The sequence below is a fragment of the Pelobates fuscus genome, chromosome 2 (assembly GCF_036172605.1).
Source record: "Pelobates fuscus isolate aPelFus1 chromosome 2, aPelFus1.pri, whole genome shotgun sequence".
Lineage (NCBI taxonomy): Eukaryota > Metazoa > Chordata > Amphibia > Anura > Pelobatidae > Pelobates > Pelobates fuscus.
This window is the reverse complement of record NC_086318.1, coordinates 87,038,076-87,063,450: the sequence shown is the minus strand read 5'-3', so window position 1 is coordinate 87,063,450 and position 25,375 is coordinate 87,038,076. Positions and strand designations below refer to the sequence as shown.

At 42.8% G+C, this 25,375-nt stretch overlaps 1 protein-coding gene across 2 annotated transcripts; it reads right to left on the bottom strand.

Moving 5' to 3' along the window:
* Positions 1 to 11,074: 11,074 nt before the first annotated feature.
* LOC134586692 (coagulation factor VII-like) lies at positions 11,075 to 24,661 on the bottom strand. 2 transcript variants are annotated; one of them, XM_063442435.1, is made up of 9 exons: positions 24,574 to 24,661; positions 24,244 to 24,320; positions 23,561 to 23,715; positions 22,226 to 22,250; positions 21,568 to 21,681; positions 17,712 to 17,846; positions 16,354 to 16,919; positions 15,760 to 15,877; positions 11,075 to 13,010 (listed from the first exon to the last, which is right to left on the bottom strand). In XM_063442435.1, the coding sequence occupies exons 2-9, from the start codon at positions 24,302 to 24,304 to the stop codon at positions 12,433 to 12,435; spliced, it is 1,752 nt and encodes a 583-aa protein (XP_063298505.1). In that variant the 5' UTR covers positions 24,305 to 24,320; positions 24,574 to 24,661; the 3' UTR covers positions 11,075 to 12,432. The 2 variants fall into 2 exon arrangements, with proteins under 2 accessions (XP_063298505.1, XP_063298506.1); XM_063442436.1 differs by lacking the exons at positions 23,561 to 23,715; positions 24,574 to 24,661 and having other exon boundaries at positions 24,244 to 24,322.
* Between the last annotated feature and the right edge of the window lie 714 nt (positions 24,662 to 25,375).

Here is a 25,375-nt window from a genome sequence, read left to right as displayed (position 1 = left end):
ACCATCCGGCATATCAGCTGATGGAGGCCCCACTGGCTGGACAAGCAATACCTACCTTGGTCATGCAGCGCACAGCCACCTAAGACCACGGTGTTACTGATGCAAGCAAATGAGGCATCTGTGGAATAACTGCCCTCTTGAACCACCAAGTAAGACCTGGAACCAGCCCTGCCTGGCGGCTCCAAAAGCGGCTGCAGATTGTGTGGAGACTTATCAGACCAGACCTACGAGAGGAAAGACAATGGGCCTGAAGAATTTTGGGGGATACACCACGAGGCAGACCCCATCCAAGCAGCGACAGCGGATTATCACCAGCACCACTGGCAACTAGTGCTAGTGAATGGCCAGACTGCCAGAGGCTTAAAGAGAAACTATAGTGTTAGGAAAACAAACTCGTTTTCCTGGCACTATAGCTTACCCCTCTGTCAAGGCCCCTCCCTTCGTGGTGCAGAAGGGTTTAATAACCCCTTCTGTTATTTACCTGGGATAGCACCAATGTCCCTCGGTGCCGGCTCAGCTCTGCTCTGCTCTGCTCTGCTCTGCTCATGCTCCACATCGGCGGGGGAGACCTAATGCGCATGTGCGGCAGTGGCTGCTCTCGTATTAGGTATTCCCCACAAGAAAGCATTATTTAATGCTTTCCTATGGGGATTCCAGTGATGCTGAAAGTCCTCATGCATAGCGTGAGGACGTCCAGCCAGAAGTCCCTCTAGTGGCTGTGTGGTAGATAGCCACTAAAGGAGGAGTTAACCTTGTCAGCTAATTATTGCAGTTTATAAAAACTGCAATAATTACTAGGCATGTACATGGGGAAAATTTTCGGTTCGGTTCGGCTCGGCTCGGCATTCCGAAATTTGGCACTTCTGCAAATCGACACTTCGGCAACTAAGGAACTTCGGGACTTCTTTTGCAGCCACTTAGTAGATAACTCCCTAATTCCCATATCTACCAAGCGGCTGAAATACATAAATTGGTCTTTCAGACAAATTTACTAATACTAAGTAAAAATTACTTAGTATTAGTAAATTTTGCCCCTGCTGGCTATACCGCGAGTAGGGGCATGTCTATTGAACAGTGAGCCGCCCCCCACCCCTGAGCGGTGGGTGGGGGCCCTAAAGTAAAATGATGGGGGGGGACACCTATTGTCCTCCCCCCCCCCCGCCTCCACCTCTGAGCGGTGGGTGGGAACCCTAAATACTAATAAGGGGGCGGGACCTAATGTCCTCCCACCCATGAGCGGTGGGTAGGGGCCCTAAATTAGAATAAGGGGGGACCTAATGTCCTCCTCCCTGGCCCCCACCCCTGAGCTGTGGGTGGGGGCCCTAAATACTAATAAGGGGGGGGGGCTAATGTCCTCCCCCCTGACCCCCACGCCTGAGCGGTGGGTGGGGGCCCTAAAGTAAAATGATGGGGGGGGGGGCCTATTGTCCTCCGCACCGGCCCCCACCCCTGATTGGTGGGTGGGGGTCCTAAATTCTAATAAAGGGGCGGGATCTAATGTCCTCCTCCCTGGCCCCCACCCCTGAATGGTGGGTGGGGGCCCTAAATTAGAATAGGTGGGGGGACCTAATGTCCTACCCCCTGGCCCCCAACCCTGAGCGGTGGGTGGGGGCCCTAAATACTAATAAGGGGGGGACCTAATGTCCTCCCCCCTGGCCCCCACCCTTGAACGGTTAAAATTAATAAGTATTGGTAAATTTTGCCCCTACTCGCTATACCGCGAGTAGGGGCATGTCTATTGAACAGTGAGCCGGCCCTCACCCCTGAGCGGCGGGTGGGGGCCCTAAAGTAAAATGATATGGGGGGGGGAAACCTATTGTCCTCCCCCCGGCCCCCACCCCTGAGCGGTGGGTGGGGGCCCTAAATACTAAGGGGGCGGGACCTAATGTCCTCCCCCCTGGCCCCCACCCCTGAGCGGTGGGTGGGGGCCCTAAATTAGAATAAGGGGGACACCTAATGTACACCCCCCTGGCCCCCACCCCTGAGCGGCGGGTGGGGGCCCTAAATAAAATTGTTACCCCCCCAGGTGACTAGGGGTCCCCAAACCCCTAGTCACCCTCCCCCCAAAAAAATTAACCCCTACCTACCCACCTCACCCTAAAAATAACGAGGGTGGGACCTTTAACTAAGTACCTGTAAAAAAAATGAAACTTACCATTTGATGTTTTCTTTCTTCTAAAATCTTGTTTTCTCAGCCCCAAAACAGGCCAAATAAAAAATCCATAATAACCGACACATTTAAAAAAACAAAAAACAAGCGCAAAAGAAATCAAATCCATCTTCACCCATGGAGGGCTCCGCCCAGACTGAGCTCTGCAGGGCGGGGGAAGGCTTATAAAGCCATGCCCTGTCCTGCAATTAGGCTCAGAGCACTCTGATTGGTGGGTTTAAGCCATCCAATCAGAGTGCTCTGACAGGTAAAGGAAGAGACTGACAGGTAAGTCTCTACATTTACCTGTCACAGCACTCTGATTGGTTGGTTTGAAATCCACCAATCAGAGTGCTCTGTGTCATTTTACACAGCGTGGGGAAATTCCAAAGAACTTTCCCACGCTGTGTAAAATGACACAGAGCACTCTGATTGGTTAGCTTGAAATCCAGCCAGAGTGCTCTGTGTCATTTTACACAGTGTTGGAAAGTTCTTTGGAATTTTCCCACGCTGTGTAATTTGACTCATAACACTCTGATTGGTTACTTAATCCACCAATCAGAGTGTTATGAGTCAAATTACACAGCGTGAGACCATTCCAAAGAACTTTCCCACTCTATGTAAAATGACACAGAGCACTCTGATTGGTGGATTTCAAGCCAACCAATCAGAGTGCTGTGACAGGTAAATGTAGAGACTTACCTGTAGCGGAGTAGCAGTATAATCCACGGTATCTCCGCTGGTATTCAGGATAAAGCAGGTAAAACACAGGCAGCGTAATAATAATCCCTCTTCCCCAAGGACTAGACGACACATAGTCTGGGAGCCAACTGTCAACTGTCATTTTATTCCACGGTCACAGTATTTATGCAAGACCCCATGCAAGGGGTTTCCTGAATGACATTGCAGGGGTTTTACTACAGAGGACTGTGTGGGGAACTTAGCCTGCAAGGTTGTTTCCCAGCATGCCTTGCTGTACAGGAGAGATAATTGTGCAAGAATGTACTGTTAATCACATTATCTCTCCATACAGCAAAATATACAGTTTTACATAAAAATACATAACTGATATAATATTCAGACGACTGCTACACACTGCATATAAAACGAGCATAGCAACAGTTAACAAAATATACACCCAATTGTCCAGAAGTGGCTAGGTTTTTCTTTTTTAAGTGTGGCGGTTATTATGGATTTTTTATTTGGTCTTTTTGGGGGCTGAAAAAGGAAGATTTTAGAAGAAAGAAAACATCAAATGGTAAGTTTTATTTTTTTTACAGGTACTTAGTTAATGGCCCCCCTCATTATTTTTAGGGTGAGGGGGGTAGGTAGGGGTTAGTTATTTTTTGGGAGGGGGTGACTAGGGGTTTGGTCACCTGGGAGGAGTAACATTTGTATTTAGGGCCCCCACCCGTCGCTCAGGGGTGGGGGCCAGGGGGGGAGGACAATAGGTCACCCCCTTATTTTTATTTATGGCCCCCACCCACCGCTCAGGGGTGGGGGCCAGGGAGGAGGACATTAGGTCCCCCCCCCCTTATTAGTATTTAGGGCCCCCCACCCACCGCTCAGGGGGGAGGACATTAGGTCCTGCCCCCTTATTACTATTTAGGGCCCCCACCCACCACTCAGGGGGGAGGACATTAGGTCCCCCCCTTATTCTAATTTAGGACCCCCACCCACCGCTCAGGGGTGGGGGCAGGGGGGAGGACATTAGGTCCCCCCCTATTAGTATTTAGGGCCCCCACCCGCCGCTCAGGGGTGGGGGAGGACATTAGGTCCCCCCCCCCTTATTAGTATTTAGGGCCTCCACCCACCGCTCAGGGGTGGGGGCCAGGGAGGAGGACATTAGGTCCCCCCCCCCTTATTAGTATTTAGGGCCCCTCCCACCGCTCAGGGGTGGGGGCCAGGGGGAGGACATTAGGTCGTCCCCCCCTATTAGTATTTAGGGCCTCCACCCACCGCTCAGGGGTGGGGGCCAGGGGGCAGGAAATTAGGTCCCCCCCTTATTAGTATTTAGGGCCCCTCCCACCGCTCAGGGGTGGGGGCCAGGGGGAGGACATTAGGTCGTCCCCCCCTATTAGTATTTAGGGCCTCCACCCACCGCTCAGGGGTGGGGGCCAGGGGGCAAGACATTAGGTCCCCCCCTTATTAGTATTTAGGGCCCCCACCCGCCGTTCAGGGGTGGGGCCCAGGGGGGGGAAAGGTTTTTTTTGGGGGGGGGGGGTTTAAAGTGAGCAGCCACAGGCCACAAGCTGCTCACCGTTTAATTGACATGCTCCTACTCGCGGTATAGCGAGTAGGGGCATAATTTACTAATACTAAGTAACCTTTACTTAGTATTAGTACATTTGGCTGAAAGACCAATATAGGTCTTTCAGCCTTTTAGTAGATAGCTCCCTAATACCGTGGGAATTAGGGAGTTATCTACTTATTCATTCCTGTCATTACATTGACTGGCTACGTAACTTACATTTTATAAGAATGTATGTTACTTGATTGTTGTAAGTGCTGCAAATGCTTACAGCTGAATCCTGGCTATGTTTGTATACTTTTTATTTAAAATTGTATACAGTGTAACATTCTTCATTCTTCCACTGGGTAAGTATATTAGTTCTTAGGCAATACTGTGCTTCGGAACTTCGGCACTTCGACACTTTGGAACTTCAGCAACTTCGGAAATTCGGTAATTTCAGAACTTCGACCATTCGGCAATTCAGCAATTCATCTATTCGGACATTCAGAAGTACCCGAATGTCCGAATTGCCCGAAATTTATCCGAATTCACATTGGGACCGAAACAAATTGCACATGTCTAATAATTACATGTTCAGGGTTAAAGGATCACTATAGGGTCAGGAACACAAACATGTACCCTATAGTGTTAAAACCACCATCTAGCCCACCTGGGCCCTTCATGCCTCCATAAATATAGTAAAAATCTTACTGTATTCAAGCTTGAAGCTGTAACTCTGCATGCTGTTAGACTCAGAAAAACAAGCAATGTGCTGACATCATCAGAAGTGGTAGCCTGGGCCAATCACAGTGCTTCCCAATAGGATTGGCTGAGACTGACAAAGAGGCAGATCAGGGGCAGAGCCAGCGTGATTCAAACACAGCCCTGGCCAATCAGCATCTCCTCATAGAGATTAAATTAATCTCTATGAGGAAAGTTCAGTGTCTGCATGCAGAGGGTGGAGACACTGAATGTTTGGATGCATTTTAGGCAACCATGACCCAGGAAGGATCTCTAACAGCCATCTGATGTGTGGCCAGTGAAGTTATCACTAGGCTGTAATGTAAACACTGCATTTTCTATGAAAAGACAGTGTTTACAGCAAAAGGCCTGAAGGTAATGATTCTACTCACCAGAACAAATTCAATAAGCTGTAATTGTTCTGGTGACTATAGTGTCCCTATAAGAGTGATGGGAGATTGCCCCCAGACCACTTCAATGAGCAGAGGGACACAGGAGCTGCTCTGAAGATACAGAAAGAACTGTGAAAGCCGTAGTGGTTTGGGTAGCCGGAGAGCTGTGTACTGTCTATCCACCACCCAGGTACACCTAGATTGGCAAACAGGATTCAGCACTAGTGACGTTGGGATCATGAAGGACTTGCCAGCCGAGATCCTTCTCGTGAATGGCCAGGGACCCCTCACCAGCTACAGCAGAAGCCCACCGCGTTACCACTTGCCTGCAGGTTTGGACAAGACCAAGGTACCCCTATCCCAACAGTAGAGATGGCTCCATTAGCATGGGATAGCCCAGACGAGTTTGAGAGGGAGGTAGCAGGAGACCTACCTTACAGAAATACAGGTCCCTCGCAGAGACTGATCAGAGTGGGCTAGAGGGAGAGAGGTTCATATGGGAGCAGGAACTACTGTACAGGTTGACAGAAATCCAGACTAGAGGTGCAGGCCCAGCGCTGAAATGACAGCTGGTAATCCCTTGGAAATACCGACTGGAGCTCCTGCATATGGGGAATGATATCCCCCTGGCAGGACATCTTGGCATTTGCGGAAATTTACACTGGGTAACCTAGAACTTCTTTTGGGCTGGGGTCTCCCGGGATGTTCCGCAATACTGCCAAACTTGTGATGTGTGCCCCTAACGAAGCATAGTCGACTATGCTACCCGGTACTCAGAGGTGGTCATGGAAACCAGAGCTGATGCAAGTATTTTCCCAAGTGGGGTTTCCTCGGCAGATCATACTGGATCAGGGCACCCAGTTCACCGCTGAGGTCACACACACCAACTCTGCATGTTCAAATCCATCCAGAGCTCCCTGTACCTTCCCCAGAAGAATGGCATCTATGAGCAGTTTAATAGGAAACTGGAGCACATGCTTCGGACATTCACCACCACTTGCAGGGTCTGGGAGCGATTCCTGCCACACTTCCTGTTCACCAACTGGGAGGTGTAGCAGGAATCCACGGGGTTAGAGTTGCTGTAAGGTTGATGGGTGAGGGGCCCTCTTGATCTCATCAGGGAAAACTGGGAAAAGGAGACCAGGATAGAAGGGACTACGATTATACCCTATGTGCTGGAGCTAACAAACCACCTGAGGTAGTTGACCAATACGATTTGGGTTGGGCAAAAGGTTTTGATTTTAAAGCTGGTCCACCACCACAAGCTGTCTTGCAGGGGCCCTACAATGTGGTGGAACAGGTCTGCGACACTACCCAAGTACTGGCTAGCTGTGCCAATCACAAGGTGATGTATACCTTCCACGTGAACATGCTGAAAGAGTACGGGGAAATGGATGAAGAGGTGGCCATGGTATGTTTTGGAAGACCTGGAGAGCTTGCCCCTACCTGATCTCCTAGGGGTAGAAGTGCAGGCAGGGACCTTAGATCAAGTGCGCTTAGGGGAAAGACTGAGTCCCCAGGAAAAGGAGCAGGTTAGACAGAGGCCAAGTGAACAACCTTCTCCAAGGAGCCAGGTTACATTGCATTAGCGGTACGTGGACATCCCTGGGGCAGCCCCCATAACACATCTCTGAGGCAGTCCGGAAAGATATGCAGAAAGAAATACTCCGCTTGGCCAAAGCGGGACAGCACAACTCGCTGTGTATACTACCGGTGACCAGTGGCGTACATACCGGGGTCGACCAGGGGGCCCGGCCGCCCCTGCGACCCGGTATGTACGCACTGGGCCAGCCTCTTCTCCTGGGGGGCCCAGGAGCCGGCCACCTCCGGGCCCCCCGAGGCTGGCCCTGCTTACACCCGGCGGGCAGTCAGGCTGGCCGGTGCGCGAGGGAGCACTCTCCCCTGAGTGCTTCCTCTTCAGCTCCCTCATGCACCGCACTGAAACCCGGCGCCGGAAGATGACGTCATCTTCCGGCGCCGGTATCAGTACGCGGCGCGCGAGGGAGCTGAAGAGGAAGCACTCAGGGGAGAGTGCTCCCTCGCGCGCCCGCCAGCCTGCCTGCCCGCCGGGTGACCGGCCCCCCAGGAGCCCAGCAGCACCACTGGACCCCAGGGAATCCCCTCAGCACTCCAAAAGGTAAGGAGGCTGGGGGGACTAAATAAAAAAAAAATGTGTTAGTGTGTGTGTGTTAGTGTTACTCTGAGTGTTAGTGTGTGTGTATGCTAGTGTTAGTGTGTGTGTTAGTGTTACTGTGTGTGTTAGTGTTACTGTGAGTGTTACTGTGTGTGTTAGTGTTACTGTGAGTGTTACTGTGTGTGTTAGTGTTACTGTGAGTGTTAGTGTGTGTGTTAGTGTGTGTGTGTGTGTGTTAGTGTTACTCTGAGTGTTAGTGTGTGTGTGTTAGTGTTACTCTGAGTGTTAGTGTGTGTGTGTTAGTGTGTGTGTTAGTGTTACTGTGAGTGTTAGTGTGTGTGTGTGTGTGTTAGTGTTACTGTGAGTGTTAGTGTGTGTGTGTTAGTGTTACTGTGAGTGTTAGTGTGTGTGTTAGTGTTACTGTGAGTGTTAGTGTTACTGTGAGTGTTAGTGTGTGTTAGTGTTACTGTGAGTTTTAGTGTGTGTGTGTGTGTGTGTTAGTGTTACTCTGAGTGTTAGTGTGTGTGTTAGTGTTACTGTGAGTGTTAGTGTGAGTGTTAGTGTTACTGTGAGTGTTAGTGTGTGTGTTAGTGTTACTGTGTGTGTTACTGTTACTGTGTGTGTTAGTGTTACTGTGAGTGTTAGTGTTAGTGTCAGTGAGTGTGTCTGCTAGTGAGTGTCAGTGAGTGTGTTACTGTGTGTGTCTGTTACTGAGTGTGTTTGTGTTAGTGAGTCTGTTTGATGTCTGTTAGTGAGTGTGTGTTTGTCAGTGAGAGTGTATGTTTTGTAAGTGAGTGTGTATGTATGTCTGTCGCTGAGTGTGTCTCTGTCAGTGAATGTGTGTGTATGTTAGCTAGTGTGTATGCGTCTGTTCGTGAGAGTGTGTGTGTGTCTTCAGCACTTACCTTTCTCCAGCGCCGGACTCCCTTGGCGCTGGGGATCCCTCCGCCGCTCAGCTCTGAATGCGCATGCACGGCAAGAGTTAGTTTTACTCTATCCTCCCTAACCTGGCTTAAATGATTCACATAACATACTGCACTATCATTGTACTTTTATTTCCTTTTTTTTTTAAGAGTAAGACACATAATTGCGAAATCTGCTGCTACCTGTGTATGTATGATTTTATTATAATAATTTTTAGCGCTGTCCACCTAATTTACTAGCTAATTTAAAAATACAGGCTGGACCAGAGGCACTAGGGGGACCCATGTAAGTGTCAAACTTTTTTCACAGGGAAAAATGTTAGACTACTTACCACAGGATGGTGCATGGGTACGTCTGTCGCCATAACCACTACAGTACATTGTAGTGGTTATGGTACCTAGATGCACCTTTAACACAGGGGTTTAACATTCCTGTGTCATTGCTTAAAGTGTAAGGCAATTAGATGTGCCAATAACATTTAAACATTTAATTTCCAGTGTAGGCAATGCGTTTGACCTCTCATCGGGTTCCCTTCTGGTTATGTCAGCTCCCCTTTCATTAAAGGGACACGGTAGGCACCCAGACCACTTCAGCTCATTGATGTCCCATGTCCATTAATCCTGCAGTGGTAATTATTGCAGTTTCTGAGACCAGAGGGACTTCCGGAATTGAGACAGACCTTTGGTCCGTTATCTGACGTTCAACATCCTCACGCTCTGCATGAGGACCTCCAGCATTAGATTTTTCCCCATAGGAAAGCATTGAATAAGAATCCTACAGCAAGCGCAGCCATTGCTGCGCATGCGCATTAGCTCTCCCCGCCGGCTGGCATGGGCAAAGGAGGAGAGTGGGCAGAGCCTGACCCAGCCACAAGGGAGGGGGAGTCTAAAAAAATCCCTTCAAATAACCAGTTCTATTCTCAAGCACAAGATGGTGGCAGCAAGATGTAATTAGGTGGACATACAGCTGCTCACTTGTTGCTTCCATTTCTGTGTGTGTTGTCTGTAAAAGTCTGAATGCATTTTTGTACCTTTTGGAAAAGCCGCAGGCTCACTCATTAACATGAATTTAATGTCCTCAATAAGTGGGAGATAAGGAGAGCTATAAAACTAAAGAATATGAGAACTCTGACAATGGGCAAAAGATTAGAGAAACTTTGTAGCTTGCCCTTCAGTAAATCCCTGCTCAGGTCTCAAAATAGATTTTGCTTACCATTACAGAGAGAACCTATACTATCTGAAATGTCGGCAACTTCCCTCTGCACAAGAGATCTAGCAACCCCAGACGATTGGTACGGCCTCATCAGTGAGGTGTAGATGATATCCCTCTAGGCACAGTGAGTTTAATTTAGGGAGAGCCTAAACAAATGCATAGAAGCATAAACAGAGAAAATGATAGGTAGCGCTATACAACTGTGCAAGGAGTAGAGAGATCACGGAAGGAAAAATAAATATAATGGACTCAGACTCGTACAGCACATACAGATATTTCACACTCATGCACTCTACATTAACAAATTTGCCATACGATATACCCCTGTGTATCACACAAATAACCCCTCCATCGACACATACACCCAATATATACTGTACATACCTCTATATTCTCACATGTGTCACAGAAATACACATCTGCATCTCCACACACACTCACCAGTTCCACATCCCTGCACCCACAAGCATAATCAATTGACAGCACTTTATTCATACCTTTACGTGCCATACAAAATGACATGGTGCATGAGATCATAGGATGAAATATGCAATCATATGTGGAATAAAATGTCATGTAGAATCATGGGACAGGAATATAGGGTGTCGACATATTGGATGGAATATTATAAAACATATCATGAGCTCTGTAATATAGAAAATAATGCCATGTGAAACCATGATGGAATTTGGCAAGAAATGTTTAATCATGGGAAGAAAGGTGAGTTTGCATAGTTGGTGGTGGTTGCATGTAATCTCAGGGAGAGGAAGTAGGGGCCTTGAGTCAAAACTAACATTAACCCCTTAAGGACACATAACGGATATATTCCGTCATGATTCCCTTTTATTCCAGAAGTTGTGTCCTTAAGGGGTTAAGATTAGGATCTTACAGCTGTTAAAAGGTGGAATTTGGGAAGGACTGTCTTGGGCTAATAGGCAGCCAGACCACCATCTCACTGAACTGGTCCTGGTACAGTGTCTTTGTTCCCTTAACCCTGCAATGTAAAACATGACAGCTTTTGAGAAACTATAATGTTTATATTGCAGTGTTAACTCCTCCTCTAGTGGCTGGCATACTGTCAAACTGACAGCCACTAGTGGTGTTTCCATGGCACAGGCCACGTAAAAACTCGGTCACGTGACACAGAAACCCCATAGGAAAGCATTGATTCAAATGCAAAGTGAAGTTCATATTAGAGTCAAATTACTTGATTGGGAAAAAAAAGTTAATTAAAGTTTCAGAATTATCAAAGGCACATTGGTGATTCACATAAACATAAACCCATAGACTAGTAAATAGTTATACTTTATAAAATAAGTGTATACAGTCACAACAAAAACTATGAAGAGATAGTTATTGCAAGGAAACCTGGATCCCCCTCACAATGCCTCACAGGTATGGCCTGGTATGTACTATATGGAATAAAAGAGATTTTGTTGTTCCTGACAGGGATGGACCTATGACACTCATCATGTGTAATGTAAATGAATGTTCTCTAATGATCAACAACATTGCAATAGTGGATACATGACTTGGCTTTCGATTCACCATATAGTGAATAAGCCCATGGAATATCTACCGAGTGAAGCCTTGCCATGCAGCTGAATGTTCTCAGCCAATTATCTAAATCAGGGGTGCCCAAAAGTTTGATTCCCAGATGTTGTAGAACTACAACTCCCATGATGCTTTAGATGCCTTTGCATGCCTTTAGAATGACAAAGCATCATGGAAGCTGTAGTTTTAAAACATCTGGGGATCTACTTTTTGGGCATCCCTAATCTAAACTATGCACCGTCATCTTAATGCAAGAGCTTCCAGGGGCGCAGGAGGAAGCGGTCAGCACCCAGCAGACCCCAGGTAAGATGTTGAACCATTCTCGGTTTGACTACTTGCCGTGGGAAGGTGCTATGGCACTCATGGCACCATAACCACTACAGTGGGCTGTAGTGGTTATAGCACTTGGAGTGTTCCTTTAAGCTGTCAAAGTTAGTGTCATTTTTTCTACTAATGAAGGCTGATTGGATATATATGGGGAGTAGTGGGGAAACTCTACATGCTGTTCAACGCTTGAAATCTCTGCCAATGTGTGATTCCAAAACATAGAGCAGAATTCTTCAGGTAACTTGCTGAACCACTTTCAGTTTGACTACTTACCCTGGGAGGGGGCCAGGGCTCTCCTGGCACCAAGACCACTGCAGCGGGCTGTAGTGGTTATGGTACTTGGAGTGTTCCTTTAAGCTGTTAAAGGTAGTGTCATTTTTCTTTACCACTGAAGACTGATTAGAAATAGTAGTGGGAAGGCTCTACATGCTGTTCAAGCGTTGGAAATATCTGCCAATGTGTGTTTTTCTAAACCACAGAGCAGAATGCCCCACGTTACCATTATCTGCACACAAATGAAATCCCCAGTGCTTGTTTTCGGCTTCTTTTTCTGGAGATGGTACTTATCCCACAATCCTTTAAACTAAACATGCATAAACCTGAATTTCCCACACCAAGTAAAGCCTTCAAACAGAGTAAACATCATTGTCAGAGTAAAAGTTTCACTAGTTGCAGGTCACTAAGAATGTGTTAGCTAAAGGTTGACTATTGAGTTCCGTTGATAGAATCACAGATTCTCCTGTAACAAATTAGATTGTTACTTTTCTCATAATGTATTGACAAGTGAGTCCTCTATTCCATCATTTTCTATTATAGTGTCTTTGATCCATGGGATATAACTGGACACTCTAGTGAACACGCCATATTTTCCATCTGCTGCACATCCTTCGCCCCAACTCACCACTCCAGTCAGGTACCAGGTGTTGTGGTAAGACACGGCAAAGGGACCTCCACTATCTCCTTGGCAAGCATCTTTCTCTTCACTATGGTATCCGGCACAGAACATATTTCCAGTCAAGACCTTTTTCGTGGAAGCAATACAATCTTCCTGACTGACAATAGGTAGTCGGACCCTCATTAAGAAACGACTTTTGGGACCCAAGTACCTTGTGGCTCCCCAGCCACTTACTTGTCCTATCCCACCCTCTTGAGTTAGCAGTCGTCCCAAGCCAGCTGTTGGCAAGCAGATTGGTTGAGCATGGTCACTGAAGATCACTGGACTGCGCAAATACAGTAATGCAATATCATGGTCATAGTGTTCTGCGTAGTAATTCGGATGGGAATAAAAGTTCAATACACCAATTTTCTGCTCCTCTAGGTCCCGGCGCATCTTGTCATAATCGCCTTGGATAGAAGAGAAAAATCAATTGGTTTTACATCCTCTAACTCCTTGGTTACACAACAATTTCATTTTGGACCCTATACAATGTAATTAAAATGTAGACCAAGATATTGGAGTGAAACTGTAATATTCATTAGAGTTCTGCACGGAATGATAAATTCAAAGAGATAGCTTTCACTGAAAACATTTTGTTGATAAAGAAAAATTCAGAGATTATTTAAAAATGATAAGCAGAATAATTCAGAGCTGTGTCTTGGGTCTCAGAAAACTAAATAACGTGTATAAGATAACTGATTATTAAAAAATAAAAACATCCACATGTCTCTATACTCTACATCACCCAAATAAACAAGGGAGACATATTATTAGTATTATTAACAGCTTTATATAGGGCCAACTTATTCCACAGCACTTTAGTACATTGTACTAAACTCCAAGTCACACGCAATACAGGAGTAGGCGACACTTCTAAAGAAGGAAGTACCCTACAGTTTATTCACCTACAGGGTTATTTACTCAAATGAGAACTGCCAGGAATGCCAGTAAATTTCAAATTTAAGGCCAAAAAAAGCAAAATTTAAAGAAGAATTGACAAGAGGCGCTTCTGCCCCAATAGCCAAATAACACTCGGCTATTTCAATCAGATCATTTCTTCGAGACCGTTTGATTGGCACAATGCATTTGCCCTAGCCTATCAATTTTTACCAATGGAAAATAGGCAGAGGTTAAATGTGGGGACTGGCGCGTCAATTGCTGAAAGGTATGTAATGCTCATCCTTCAAACCCTTGCAGGGGGGCATCATAATAGGAAGCAGGACAATACAGTGTTAGGAATACAAACATGTATTCCTAAATCTTTTTTGTAAAATTTTGTAATATTTGTATACCAGTTTTATTTGTCATGTTTGTTTATTTGTGTGATATAGTATATAGGGAATTGCAAATTAGTTTTTTTTTTGTGCAATATTTTGTGTTGAAATTGTTATTTTTAGAATTCCTAATTTAGAAATCAATCTTTGTTATTAAAAAATTTGTATACGGTGGGCAGGGGGGGCAGAGCCTAGCTGTAATGCAGAGCAGACGTGTGGTGCCTGAGCTCCCAAATCTTGAGCTGAATTTGGGGCAAAACCCCCAACTATAAAGCTACACAACCCACTCACAGATGCCCCTGTCGGGGGTTATCCCGGCCTCACTGTGCTGTAGGGGACCACCTACTCTTCACATTGCCTCATGCTACGGCCTAGGACATATCGCGGGGCTCTGTTTTTAAGATAGCGACTTCCCTAATGAGGATCGAGCAGAGCACATGCCCATACAAAGATACTCACTGCAGCTCTCTTGCAAATACCCTTCTTTGCCTAAAAGCCATCTTCCAGAACTTTTGGAGGAGGATCCATGAGTGCACACAAGCGGCGGAGAGACCGGGGGTCTACACTGTTCAAACAGCCTCACAGTAAGCCAGCCACTAAACCCCACCACCACTCTGCGATATCGGAGGACTCCTGCTCTGCAAGGCCTAGCGCGTGCTTTAATGGGACCCTGCTAATGAGGCTGAGCACTGCGGGACCCACGGGGGCATAAAACAGAAACGCATCAGCCTTCAGATCTGTGGGGGAGCTCCTCCACGACCCTGTGGTCTCTTGATCCTAAATGATAGTGTCCTCCTATCCACGGGCATCGACTAAACAGCTCCACGAAAGGACTGCAGCTATGAGGGATTCTCTGATTTATGTGATGTATTGATCAACTGGTGGCTCCTAATGGCACTTTACTTCTGTTTCAAGTATGTTTATTCTCACGGGCACAATGCCAGTAACATACCTTGGCACTGCATTACTCATGATTTATTTCTACTAATTCTGTTGTTGTGCCCTAAGTGATCCCCTGCATTGGTTTCCTCTGGCAGCCCAGTGGTATTTACTTATTGAAACTACCCACAGTTCTATTCTATAACATTTTGACTTCTCTCTCTCCTTCAATCAATAGAATTATGCTTTTGATGTTTTCCCTATCTCTTATAAAACAAAATGTGCAGTACTCATAACATCTCATGTTACACCTACAGCTTTTCATTGTCATACATAATATTGAGCATTGTCCATACAAGATTGTTTGTTACTCTGCACATCAAAAATAAAGAATTAAAAATAATTCATACATAGTGAACACTCATTGTTGGCATGTTAAAAGAACACTTTAGTCACCTAAATAACTTTAGCTAAATAAAGCAGTTTTAGTGTATAGATCATGTCCCTGCAATTTCACTGCTCAATTCACTGTCATTTAGGAGTTAAGACACTTTGTTTCTGTTTATGCAGCCCTAGCCACACCTCCCCTGGCTATGATTGACAGAGCCTGCATGAAAAAAAACTGGTTTCACTTTCAAACAGATGTAATTTACCTTAAATAATTGTATCTCAATCTCTAAATTGAACTTTAATCACATACATGAGGCTCTTGTAGGGTCTATCAAACTATTAACATAGCAGGGGATAAGAAAATCTTAATTAAACAGAACTTGCAATAAAGAAAGCATAAATAGGGCTCTCTTTACAGGAAGTGTTTATGGAAGGCTGTGCAAGTCACATGCAGGGAGGTGTGACTAGGTTTCATAAACAAAGGGATTTAACTCCTAAATGGCAGAGGTTTGAGCAGTGAGGCTGCAGGGGCATGTTCTACACGCCAAAACTGCTTCATTAAGCTAAATTTGTTCAGGTGACTATAGTGTCCCTTTAAGAAGTTATAACTCACCAACAGTCACATGATGTGGATTAATGGCCTCAAAGCAATGTGCAGCAGACAGTACCCAGCGGCTACTGATCAGGCTTCCACTGCAGATGTCATATCCCCGAGAAGTCCGGATCATAACCTAGAACAAGCACAATAGATAAAAGATTGAATAAAAAAATACAAGAAAAAAAGATGGACACCTTTATCTATATTTTTGTGAAAGTTTGAAGGACACTCAATTTACCTCTTTAAAAACATATGCAACAACAAACAAATTAATAAAACCTTTAATTGCTCTTTTTTAGACTATCCTCTTTCTACAATAGCCTCCTCTGCTCCTGTGAAATGGTTGGGATCTCTTTTTTTTCATAGAGAACTTTGCTCAACTTGACTATTTTTTGCAAATCACATTGTGAGCATTGGCCAACCTCAGGCCCGGTTGCACCCTGGGATCCAAGAGAGTGCGGTATTCATATTGGCAATTCTGAAGATAAATTGATAGACCTTAAATATGCTAGGTCTACAGGACAGGGTCTGCAGAAATATACATACAATTTTGAGATTACGCTTTAATGAAATATTATTATATCATATAAGGAGTCCACTGTGACTGACCTGCCAGGGACAGTGCCCAAGTTCACACCGTATTCCTCCAACAATGCGAGAATCTTCAGATGTGGAGCTATCTTTAGCTTCTGGAAGAACGTCTACATTGTCTTCTGGCCAAGTTATTTCCTCGCTGATGTTGTTTGTAGAGTTAACAAGCTTCCGTCTGTCTTTTGTCTGAGGTCTGGTATTTACCTTGTGTTTCCAAGAAACCTTTCTGCCAAGCTCTGTTTTAGCTGTGTTATTATGCTGTTTGTGAACAGTCTCATTTTTGCTATCGCCTTTAGAAGAATTGTTGCCAAGGCCCATCCAAGCACTGTCATTCTTTATGCTATTCTCTCCAGTCTCATTCATTTTATGTCCCCAAACAGTCTCATTTCTGTTGGGTGTCTGTGTTGTCTCATTAACGTTTCTCTGATGTGAAATATCATCAGAAATGTCATCAGATATGTTGAGGAGAGAAGGCTCTGTCGTTAGTGGTTCAGGATGAGAATAGTGTGTATCGTCTTCTTCCTCCAGGTCAGGGTCTCCCAGAGAACGTGATGAGCTGATTGTCAGCCCACATGGGAATCTAGCTGGAAAAAGACAGACCATTTAATCTTGTGAACATTAAAGGGACACTATAGGCACCCAGACCACTTCAGCTCAATGAAGTGGTATGGGTGCCTGGTCCCTCAGGTTTCACAAAAACTGCTATGTTTACATTGCAGGATTAAGACAGCCTCTAGTGGCATGCCAAGCACCAGAATCAGAATCAGAAATTTGAAGTTGTCATGGTGCTTGGAGTTTGTATGGGCCGCATTTCACTTTGAAACGCTGAACATACAGAGATTAGCCTCTTAGCTGCCTGGGATGAAACTCCACCTCTAGCAGAATCATTAGCCAGCCCAGAATAATGATTAGCTAATGTCAATTCTGTGCAGAATTGCATTTGATGCCAACACGTACAACAAGCTGGTGACAGACAGCCAATGGCAACATGTCCTCCACCACTCCATGCCATCCATTTCCTTCTCTCAGTCCCTCCTCCCTGACCCCCTCTGGCAAGGGGCACTGACGTCAGCCAAGGAGGATCGGACTAAGAGGAGAACTTGGACTGAGCGATGGAACAGAGCATTTAACCCCTTAAGGACCAAACTTCTGGAATAAAAGGGAATCATGACATGTCACACATGTCATGTGTCCTTAAGGGGTTAAAACAAATAAAAGATGAAGTTTAGGAGGACTGCAAACCACCTCAGAAAAAGTTAGTCTAACCAAAACCAGTGTTCTTTTGTTTTTTTAAACGATTGGAGTAACACTTTACATGCTGAAGGAGTAGGGCCACAGCCAGATGTTGGAAATAGCATCTAACGCCCTCTACCTACCAGACTTCTCACAGCTTTTCCCATCTGTATTTAGGGAGTATCCATGGGCACACGAGCAGGTCACGCTCATTGATCGAGGTGTGTCTGTACAGTACTGCCAGCAGCCCCCATTCTTATACCAGCACTCGTGGCGCACTACCAAATAAAGAAAACATGAAGATTATGTATTTTTGCAACGCTAATGTGATATATTCTGTTTCCTGGATGAAAACAATCAATATGATACTACCAGGGCAACTATTCCATTTGTTTGGACCGCTTGGCTCTATCTGTCAGAACATGTAATGACACTCTCGGCTACTGATTCACAACGCAGTTCTCAGATCACACCAGCAGTCCAGCACTTACACATTTCCTAATTTCGCTTTCTAAACTGGCTTGAGAACTACTACTGATCCAGAGTGTCTTGTCTCTGTATATCATCACATATTTTATATATGTAATTCTCTCCATACTGATACCCCTGCATTTCTCATGATATATATAACCCCTTAAGGACTGGACTGTTTTTGCGATGTTGTACATTTGCGACCAGGCCTCTTTTTACACTTTTGTGGTGTTTGTGTTTAGCTGTAATTTTCCGCTCTCTCATTTACTGTTCCTATACAAATGATATATTGTTTTTTTCAGGACAAAAAAAGGCTTTCTTTACATACCATTATTTATATAATCTCATGTAATTTAATTTAAAATAAAAATAAAAAAATATGATGAAAAAAATGAAAAAAATACATGTTTTTTTACTTTTACTTGAAAAATCTTTTACTCATTTACAAAAGCGAATAAAAAAAACTGCTAAATAGATTCGAAATTTTGTCCTGAGTTTTAAAATATCCAGTGTTTACATGCTTTTTTTTTTTTTTACAAGTTATAGGGCTATAGGTACAAGTAGGATATTGTGGTTTCAAAACATACATTTTTCAAATTTATCAATAGTGACATTGTAACACTATTATATGTCAAAATTCTCTGAATAACACCCCACATGTACATATTTTTTTTTAAAGTAGGCAACCCAGGGTATTCAATATGGGGTATGTCTAGTCTTTTTTAGTAGCCACCTAGTCGCAAACACTGGCCAAAGTTAGCGTTCATATTTGTTTGTGTGTGAAAAAGTAAAAAACTAAATTGAACGCTAATTTTGGCCAGTGTTTGTGACTAAGTGGCTACTAAAAAAGACTGGACATACCCCATTTGTAATACCTTGGGTTGTCTTCTTTTGCAAATGGTATGCCATCATGGGGGTAATTCTCATTCCTGGGCTACCATACGCTCTCAAAGGCAAACGTAACCAACCTGGCCATTTTCAATGTAAAAATATTTGACCCATATATTTGACACTGTAACTTTCAAAAACGCTATAAAATCTGTACATGGGGGTACTGTTAAACTCAGGAGACTTTGCTGAACACAAATATTAGTGTTTCAAACAGGAAAACGTATCACAACAATTATATCATCAGTAAAAGTGCTGTTTGTGTGTGAAAAATTTGAAAAAAGTCACTTTCACTGACAATATCATCGCTGTGATAGGTTTTACTGTTTGGAATCACTAATATTTGTGTTCAGCAAAGTCTCCCGAGTAAAACGGTACCCCCCATGTACAGGTTTTAGGGTGTCATAGAAAGTTACAGGGTAAAATACAGTGCTAGCAAATTAAATTCTCTGCAATTTCGGCCTGGGTTGGCAGGCAGGTCCCTCAAATTGCAATTAATAAAATTATTTAATTATGTAAAAATATTACATAAATACGCACGTAGAATTTAAATATATATGCACATTTATATATTTGAAGTCTAGGTGTATATTTATATAATTATTTATGTAATTTTGTATTTAACCCCTTAAGGACACATGACATGTATGACATGTCATGATTCCCTTTTATTCGAGAAGTTTGGCCCTTAAGGGGTTAAACAAATGTATATTTCGTATTATTTTTATTTATTTATATATACATAGATATATATACAATTTCATTCTAAGTGTATTTTGATATAAATGTATATATTTTAATATCAAAATACAGTTAGAATAAAATTTCATATAGATATATAATTTTTTTTAAATTTTTTATTATTATTTTAAAAAAATGTAATTTAATTTAATTTACTTATTATTTGTATTTTATAATAATATATATACAATATATATAGTTATTATATATATTATATATATACACGTGTGTAATTTAATTATAAGTGTATTTTTATATTAATATATGTACATAATATAAAAATACACTTAGCATGACATTATATATATGATATATAGACATATATTATATAGATATAATATATGTCTATATATCATATATATATATATATATATATATATACATATATAATTAATTTTTTTTTATTTTTTTTTTATGATTTTTACACTAGCAGGGAGACTGCCTGTCAGCACAGACAGTCCCCCTGCAGGCAGACACATGGACACCTATTGTGACCATGTGGTCGCCCTGTTGAGCGATCACATGGCCCCAGGGGTCCTAATTCGCTATGGGGAGACTGTCTGGGCTGCAGGCAGTCTCCCCACAACGGGAGCGCCGCCGGGGGAACGACGGCGATCGGGTAAGTACATCTTAAAGTTAGGAAGGTTCAGGACCGTCATCGGTCGGCAACACAAAAATGCCGATGACGGTCCTGAACCGTCCTATGTCCTTAAGGGGATAATCAGCTATCTTAAAGGAACACTATAGTGTTAGGAATACAAACATTCCTAACACTATATTCCTAACACTATTTTAATCTGTTAAGGTGATCAGTCCCTCTCAGATCATATTGAAAAGGTGATTTTACTCATCTTTTCTTCCTAGCCGCACCAGTCTTGCTGACCCTGCCTCCATGATCAATCTTGATGATCTCAGTCAATCTAAAGCTTTCACATCCCTATTGGCTATTGCACATGCATGGCAAAACACCACGCTGCACCAATCAGCATCTCTTAATAGAGATGCATTGAATCAATGCATCTCTACATGGAACGTTTAGGCTCCATGCAAAGTGTGAAGTTACTGAACGTAGGTGATGCACACTATGCAGCAATGACACAGGAAGCACCTGTAGTGGCCGTCTGAGTGATTGTCACTAGAGATGCTTCTAGGCAGTAATGTAAGCACTGCTTTTTCTCTGAAAATGCAGAATTTACATTGAAAAGCATACGGGGACAGGATATAGACACCAGAACCACTGCGTTAAGCTGTAGTGGTTCAAGTGACTATAGTGTCCCTTTAAAAATGTTGTACTGTACCTACAGATTTTTCTTTATTTGATTTATGATCAGATGTTTTTAAACCAATTGTTCTGTATATAGTTACGGTCTCTCTGTGTCTCACTTTGCAGTTCAGATTTCTTCAGTACTTTACTTTGTTGGGTGAATTTACTAAACTAGTAGAATAGTAGTTAGGATCATATTCAGCAGAAGCTGGTATCTAGAAGGGTTGAGACACACTCTACCACGATTTGCTGCAAATTTTTTTAAATCTAATCTATCGGTGTGCTTATGTAAGTGTATGTTAGAAACAGTGATGTTTGCCATGGTTAGTAACCTGCTGTAACAAAATTTCTGACATCAACCATTGACTTCAGTTAAAGAGAGGCTTATACATATGGACAAATAAATAAACCACAACAAATAATGCGCTTTAGCAGACCGGAAATGTTTAAAAATAGTAATAAAAAAATAAATGTAACTTTTGTTGCAAGTGTCCCTTTTATTCTATAGAAAACTACATGCAGTATCAACTGGGGAATCATGCAGTTATCAATAATGTTCTTGGTTACTTTTGGTTAGTGTGTCGCTGATACTATCACGGAATGTTATCCCCGCTCTAGCTCGCTACAAGTCTCACCATTTTCGCAGTGCCGTCCCATAAAACGTGGAGGACATAGACAGGTGTACATGTAATGGTACTGCTGGCAGATGCCTCCATTCTCACACGGGTTCAGCTTACACGGACTGAGGTCTGAAAAATAAAATGAGTTCTAAAACATCTATGTACAATCCTGGTACACGCATAGGTATTGATTGACAAAGCAGTTATCAGTACAAATAGAAATATAATAGCTATTTGTACACAGCAATAAACTACACATATAAATAAGCCAGAGTTGAATTTTTGGGAATTGAAAGAGAATTAAATGTTTTAAAAATAACTGAAACATTCTTAGACAGCTATGTTTTCAGTTAGATTATTTTGGAGTGAAATTCAAAAGTCACTTTAAGTTCACTTTGAACTCCTGATCATGCACACGCTGCATGGTTTTATTCCTAATAGAAATCACAGCGCTGGGAAGAATGAATACAAGTACAGAGTGACTGATGCCAACTATTAGTGGCGGACTGGCATATAAGCTGCATGGCAGGTGTGGTATAAGAGAGTGTGTGACACAGCAGTATTCCATTATTTAGCCATTTGGTCATTGGACCAGTTATTAAATTAGAGATGATTTTAAGAGGGTTTTTTGTTTTTTTTTTGTTAATCTGTGCAGATGCTATGTATTACTCACCTTTATAGTGATACCAAAACTCTGTCTGCAGAGGAATGAGATATATGTATATAAAAAAAAAAAAAAAAAAAGATTAAATAAATTAGATTTATATTTTCTGGCAATACAGAGGCACAAAAATCCACGTCAGTGCATAAAAATAGATAGATATATTAATAGAGGTAACTATGTTCTATCCATACATTAAAATGAATATAAAATCTAATTAACTATATAACTACATTTCCATATGTTCCATGCTGTCAGCTTAGCATTGATTCATATCAAACTGACTTGCCCATTTTTGGACCAGTCTGTCTTTTTAGGCATTACTAGTGGTATAAGACAACACCCATCTTGGTCCAATACCTCCAAATATTAATGGCCAACTAGCCTAATGACTAAAGTCTACATAATAATTATTGCACATATTATGAACAATTAATTCCATTAAAGGAGCACTATAGGGTCAGGAACACAAACATGTATTCCTGACCCTTTAGGGTTAAAACCACCATCTAGCACCCCTTGCCCCCTCAATATAGTAAAATCTTACTTGTATTCAAGTCTGGACCTGCATGCATTGTCCCTGTTTCCTTTAGACCTGCCCAGTGTCTGCTGACATCAGCAGAAGTGGTAGCCTGATCCAATCACAGTGCTTCCCCATAGGATTGGCGGAGACTGACAAAGAGGCAGATCAGGGGCAGAGCCAGCATAATTCAAACACAGTCCTGGCCAATCAGCATCTTCTCATTGAGATGAATTGAATCAAAGGATCTCTATGAGGAAAGTTCAGTGTCTGCATGCAGAGGGAGGAGACACTGAATGTTTGGATGCATTTTAGGCAGCCATGACCCAGGAAGGATCTCTAACAGCCATCTGAGGAGTGGTCAGTGAAGTTATCACTAGGCTGTAATGTAAACACAGCATTTTCTCTGAAAAGACAGTGTTTACAGCAAAAAGCCTGAAGGTAATGATTCTACTCATTAGAACAAATTCAATAAGCTGTAGTTGGTCTGGTGACTATAGTGTCCCTTAAAGAACACACATTTAACATTGGACAAATACAAGGCTGTTTATGCTATAAGCATGTGGAGATAGAATGTATTATGATACAGGAGCAATACAGAGAAAACTGTTCTCAAAATCCCTGGACATTACCGCCACTTGTTACCATTCCAAATACCGTACGTTAAAGAGCACTTTAACCTGTGTCACTTCTTTTGTGGTTAGGTATCTTAACATAGAAATAACAATGTTTCTTGGCAACGGCAGTTCCTAATGAATGCATAGAGATATACTGCAAGCCATCTAATTATTAGAATTTATAAGTCGACAGGCTCCTGATGCGCTCACAGTTTTCTCTTGGGATTTGAAGATTTCTCGGGCCTCCTCCTTCGAGCAAGTCTCTTCATAGCATTCCCGCTCTAAATTGCCAGCATGAATTTCCTCTAGAAAATGATTGGCCCGTTTACGCAGCACGTGATGAGCCTGCTCACGTTTTATAAACACTGAAAGACACCGGGACAAAGGCTGAGCTTGGCTCAAGGACATCATCTTCCAATGAACACTGAGTTTTTTTAATTAAACCAGGAATTATCCAGAATTAAGTAGAATTGACAATTTAGACACCTCATTAGTCCTAATGCCATTAAACAAGTGGTGTGCTCTTAATCCTATGAACTACTGAGATATTTTGATGCAACACACAGATTTCTAAATGTGTATTATTTAACATTTTCACAATAAATGATTTAACCTAGGTAATAGCTGTGACTGTATGAAGACAAATATTAGTGGAAAAGACACATTGTTCTAATGATTCTATGACCGTCTTCTTAATTGTGTAAATGTGTCATTTTTCATATCACTATTTCATGCTGTCGTAATAAAACACATTTAAAAGAAAACAGATCTCTTGAAGAAAATATTAACACAATATTAAGTCATACATGATTTTCAATGTTTAATTCAATGTCAATTCCAGAGAAGTGACTGTTTCCCTTTAAAGCAAAGCCATACAGAAAAATGTGAAATACCTGAGTAACACATTGAGGAAGAGAGTAGGATCAAGGTAAAATACAGGCATCCGCCACTCATCTTGGTTCTTTACGATCTGTTAGAATGCAAACTGTACACAAATAAATAGAAAAATGAAGATTTCAGTCACAAGCCCCTTTGGACAATGTGCAGCAAAAGCTTAATTTAAACTCAGGTTTAAAAGTCAGTTAAATTAACTATTTCCGTATCATAGCAGAGAGAAGATGCCAAAGTGTCCGTCAGAGGGTTTTGTCCCGGAAAATAAACTGTATCTCGCTGAACATTTTTTTTTTAGATTATTGAAAAAAAAAACCTATGTGAACACTTACCTTGGCTGGGAGTGTGTCAGCACTTACACAGGACAATCTCAGCTTGGCTGTAAGAAGAGGTTGTTTATTGAACCTTCGGTAGTAGCAGGGACTTTCTGTTACTAACAAGGCACCCCTAGTTAATCATCATTCCAGGCAAATATTGACAGATGTTACACAAAGCAGAGATCAAATAAACAGCAGAATTATCCATGTACTGACAGCTCCTAAGGGGGGAGGAAGTAAAGACCAATACTTGGAAGTTTCAAAAGTTTTGAACAAATCTTAAGTAGCAGTAGAACCAACAACCAAAGAATGTGGGGTCATGAGTTACATCTCTGCAATCAATTTATTATTTTATTAAGTTCTTATAATAATGGCAGTCCTTGCATGTTGTTTGTCCTGAATGGCTAAAAGGGTTACTCCAACCAGAAAACTGCTTTAAGAAAACACTGCTTTTGGTCAGAGTAACCGTTACTGACATGGTCCCCCCCCCACCAAAAAAAGAAAAGAAAAATGGAGTCACTTACATCTGTTCCAGTACTGACCCCAAGTTTTCCCTGCAGCCTGATATCCTCTGGTGGACAAGCTGTGGTGGAGGACTTGTGAAGAACGGAGAGGCAGCTGTGTCACCATTGTTCGTCTGTCACAAGCATATTGCGTTGACAACAGACAGAGGTGGGGTTGCACTTATAGCAGCAAAGGGCAGCACCTTCTGACCCTGCCCCCCGGTAATAAGGCAAACCTGACACTGAGGGTCTTCTAAGGCTGGTGCCACACATCCAGCTTCTGCAGAGTTGCAGAAGCCGGATGCCAATCCTGC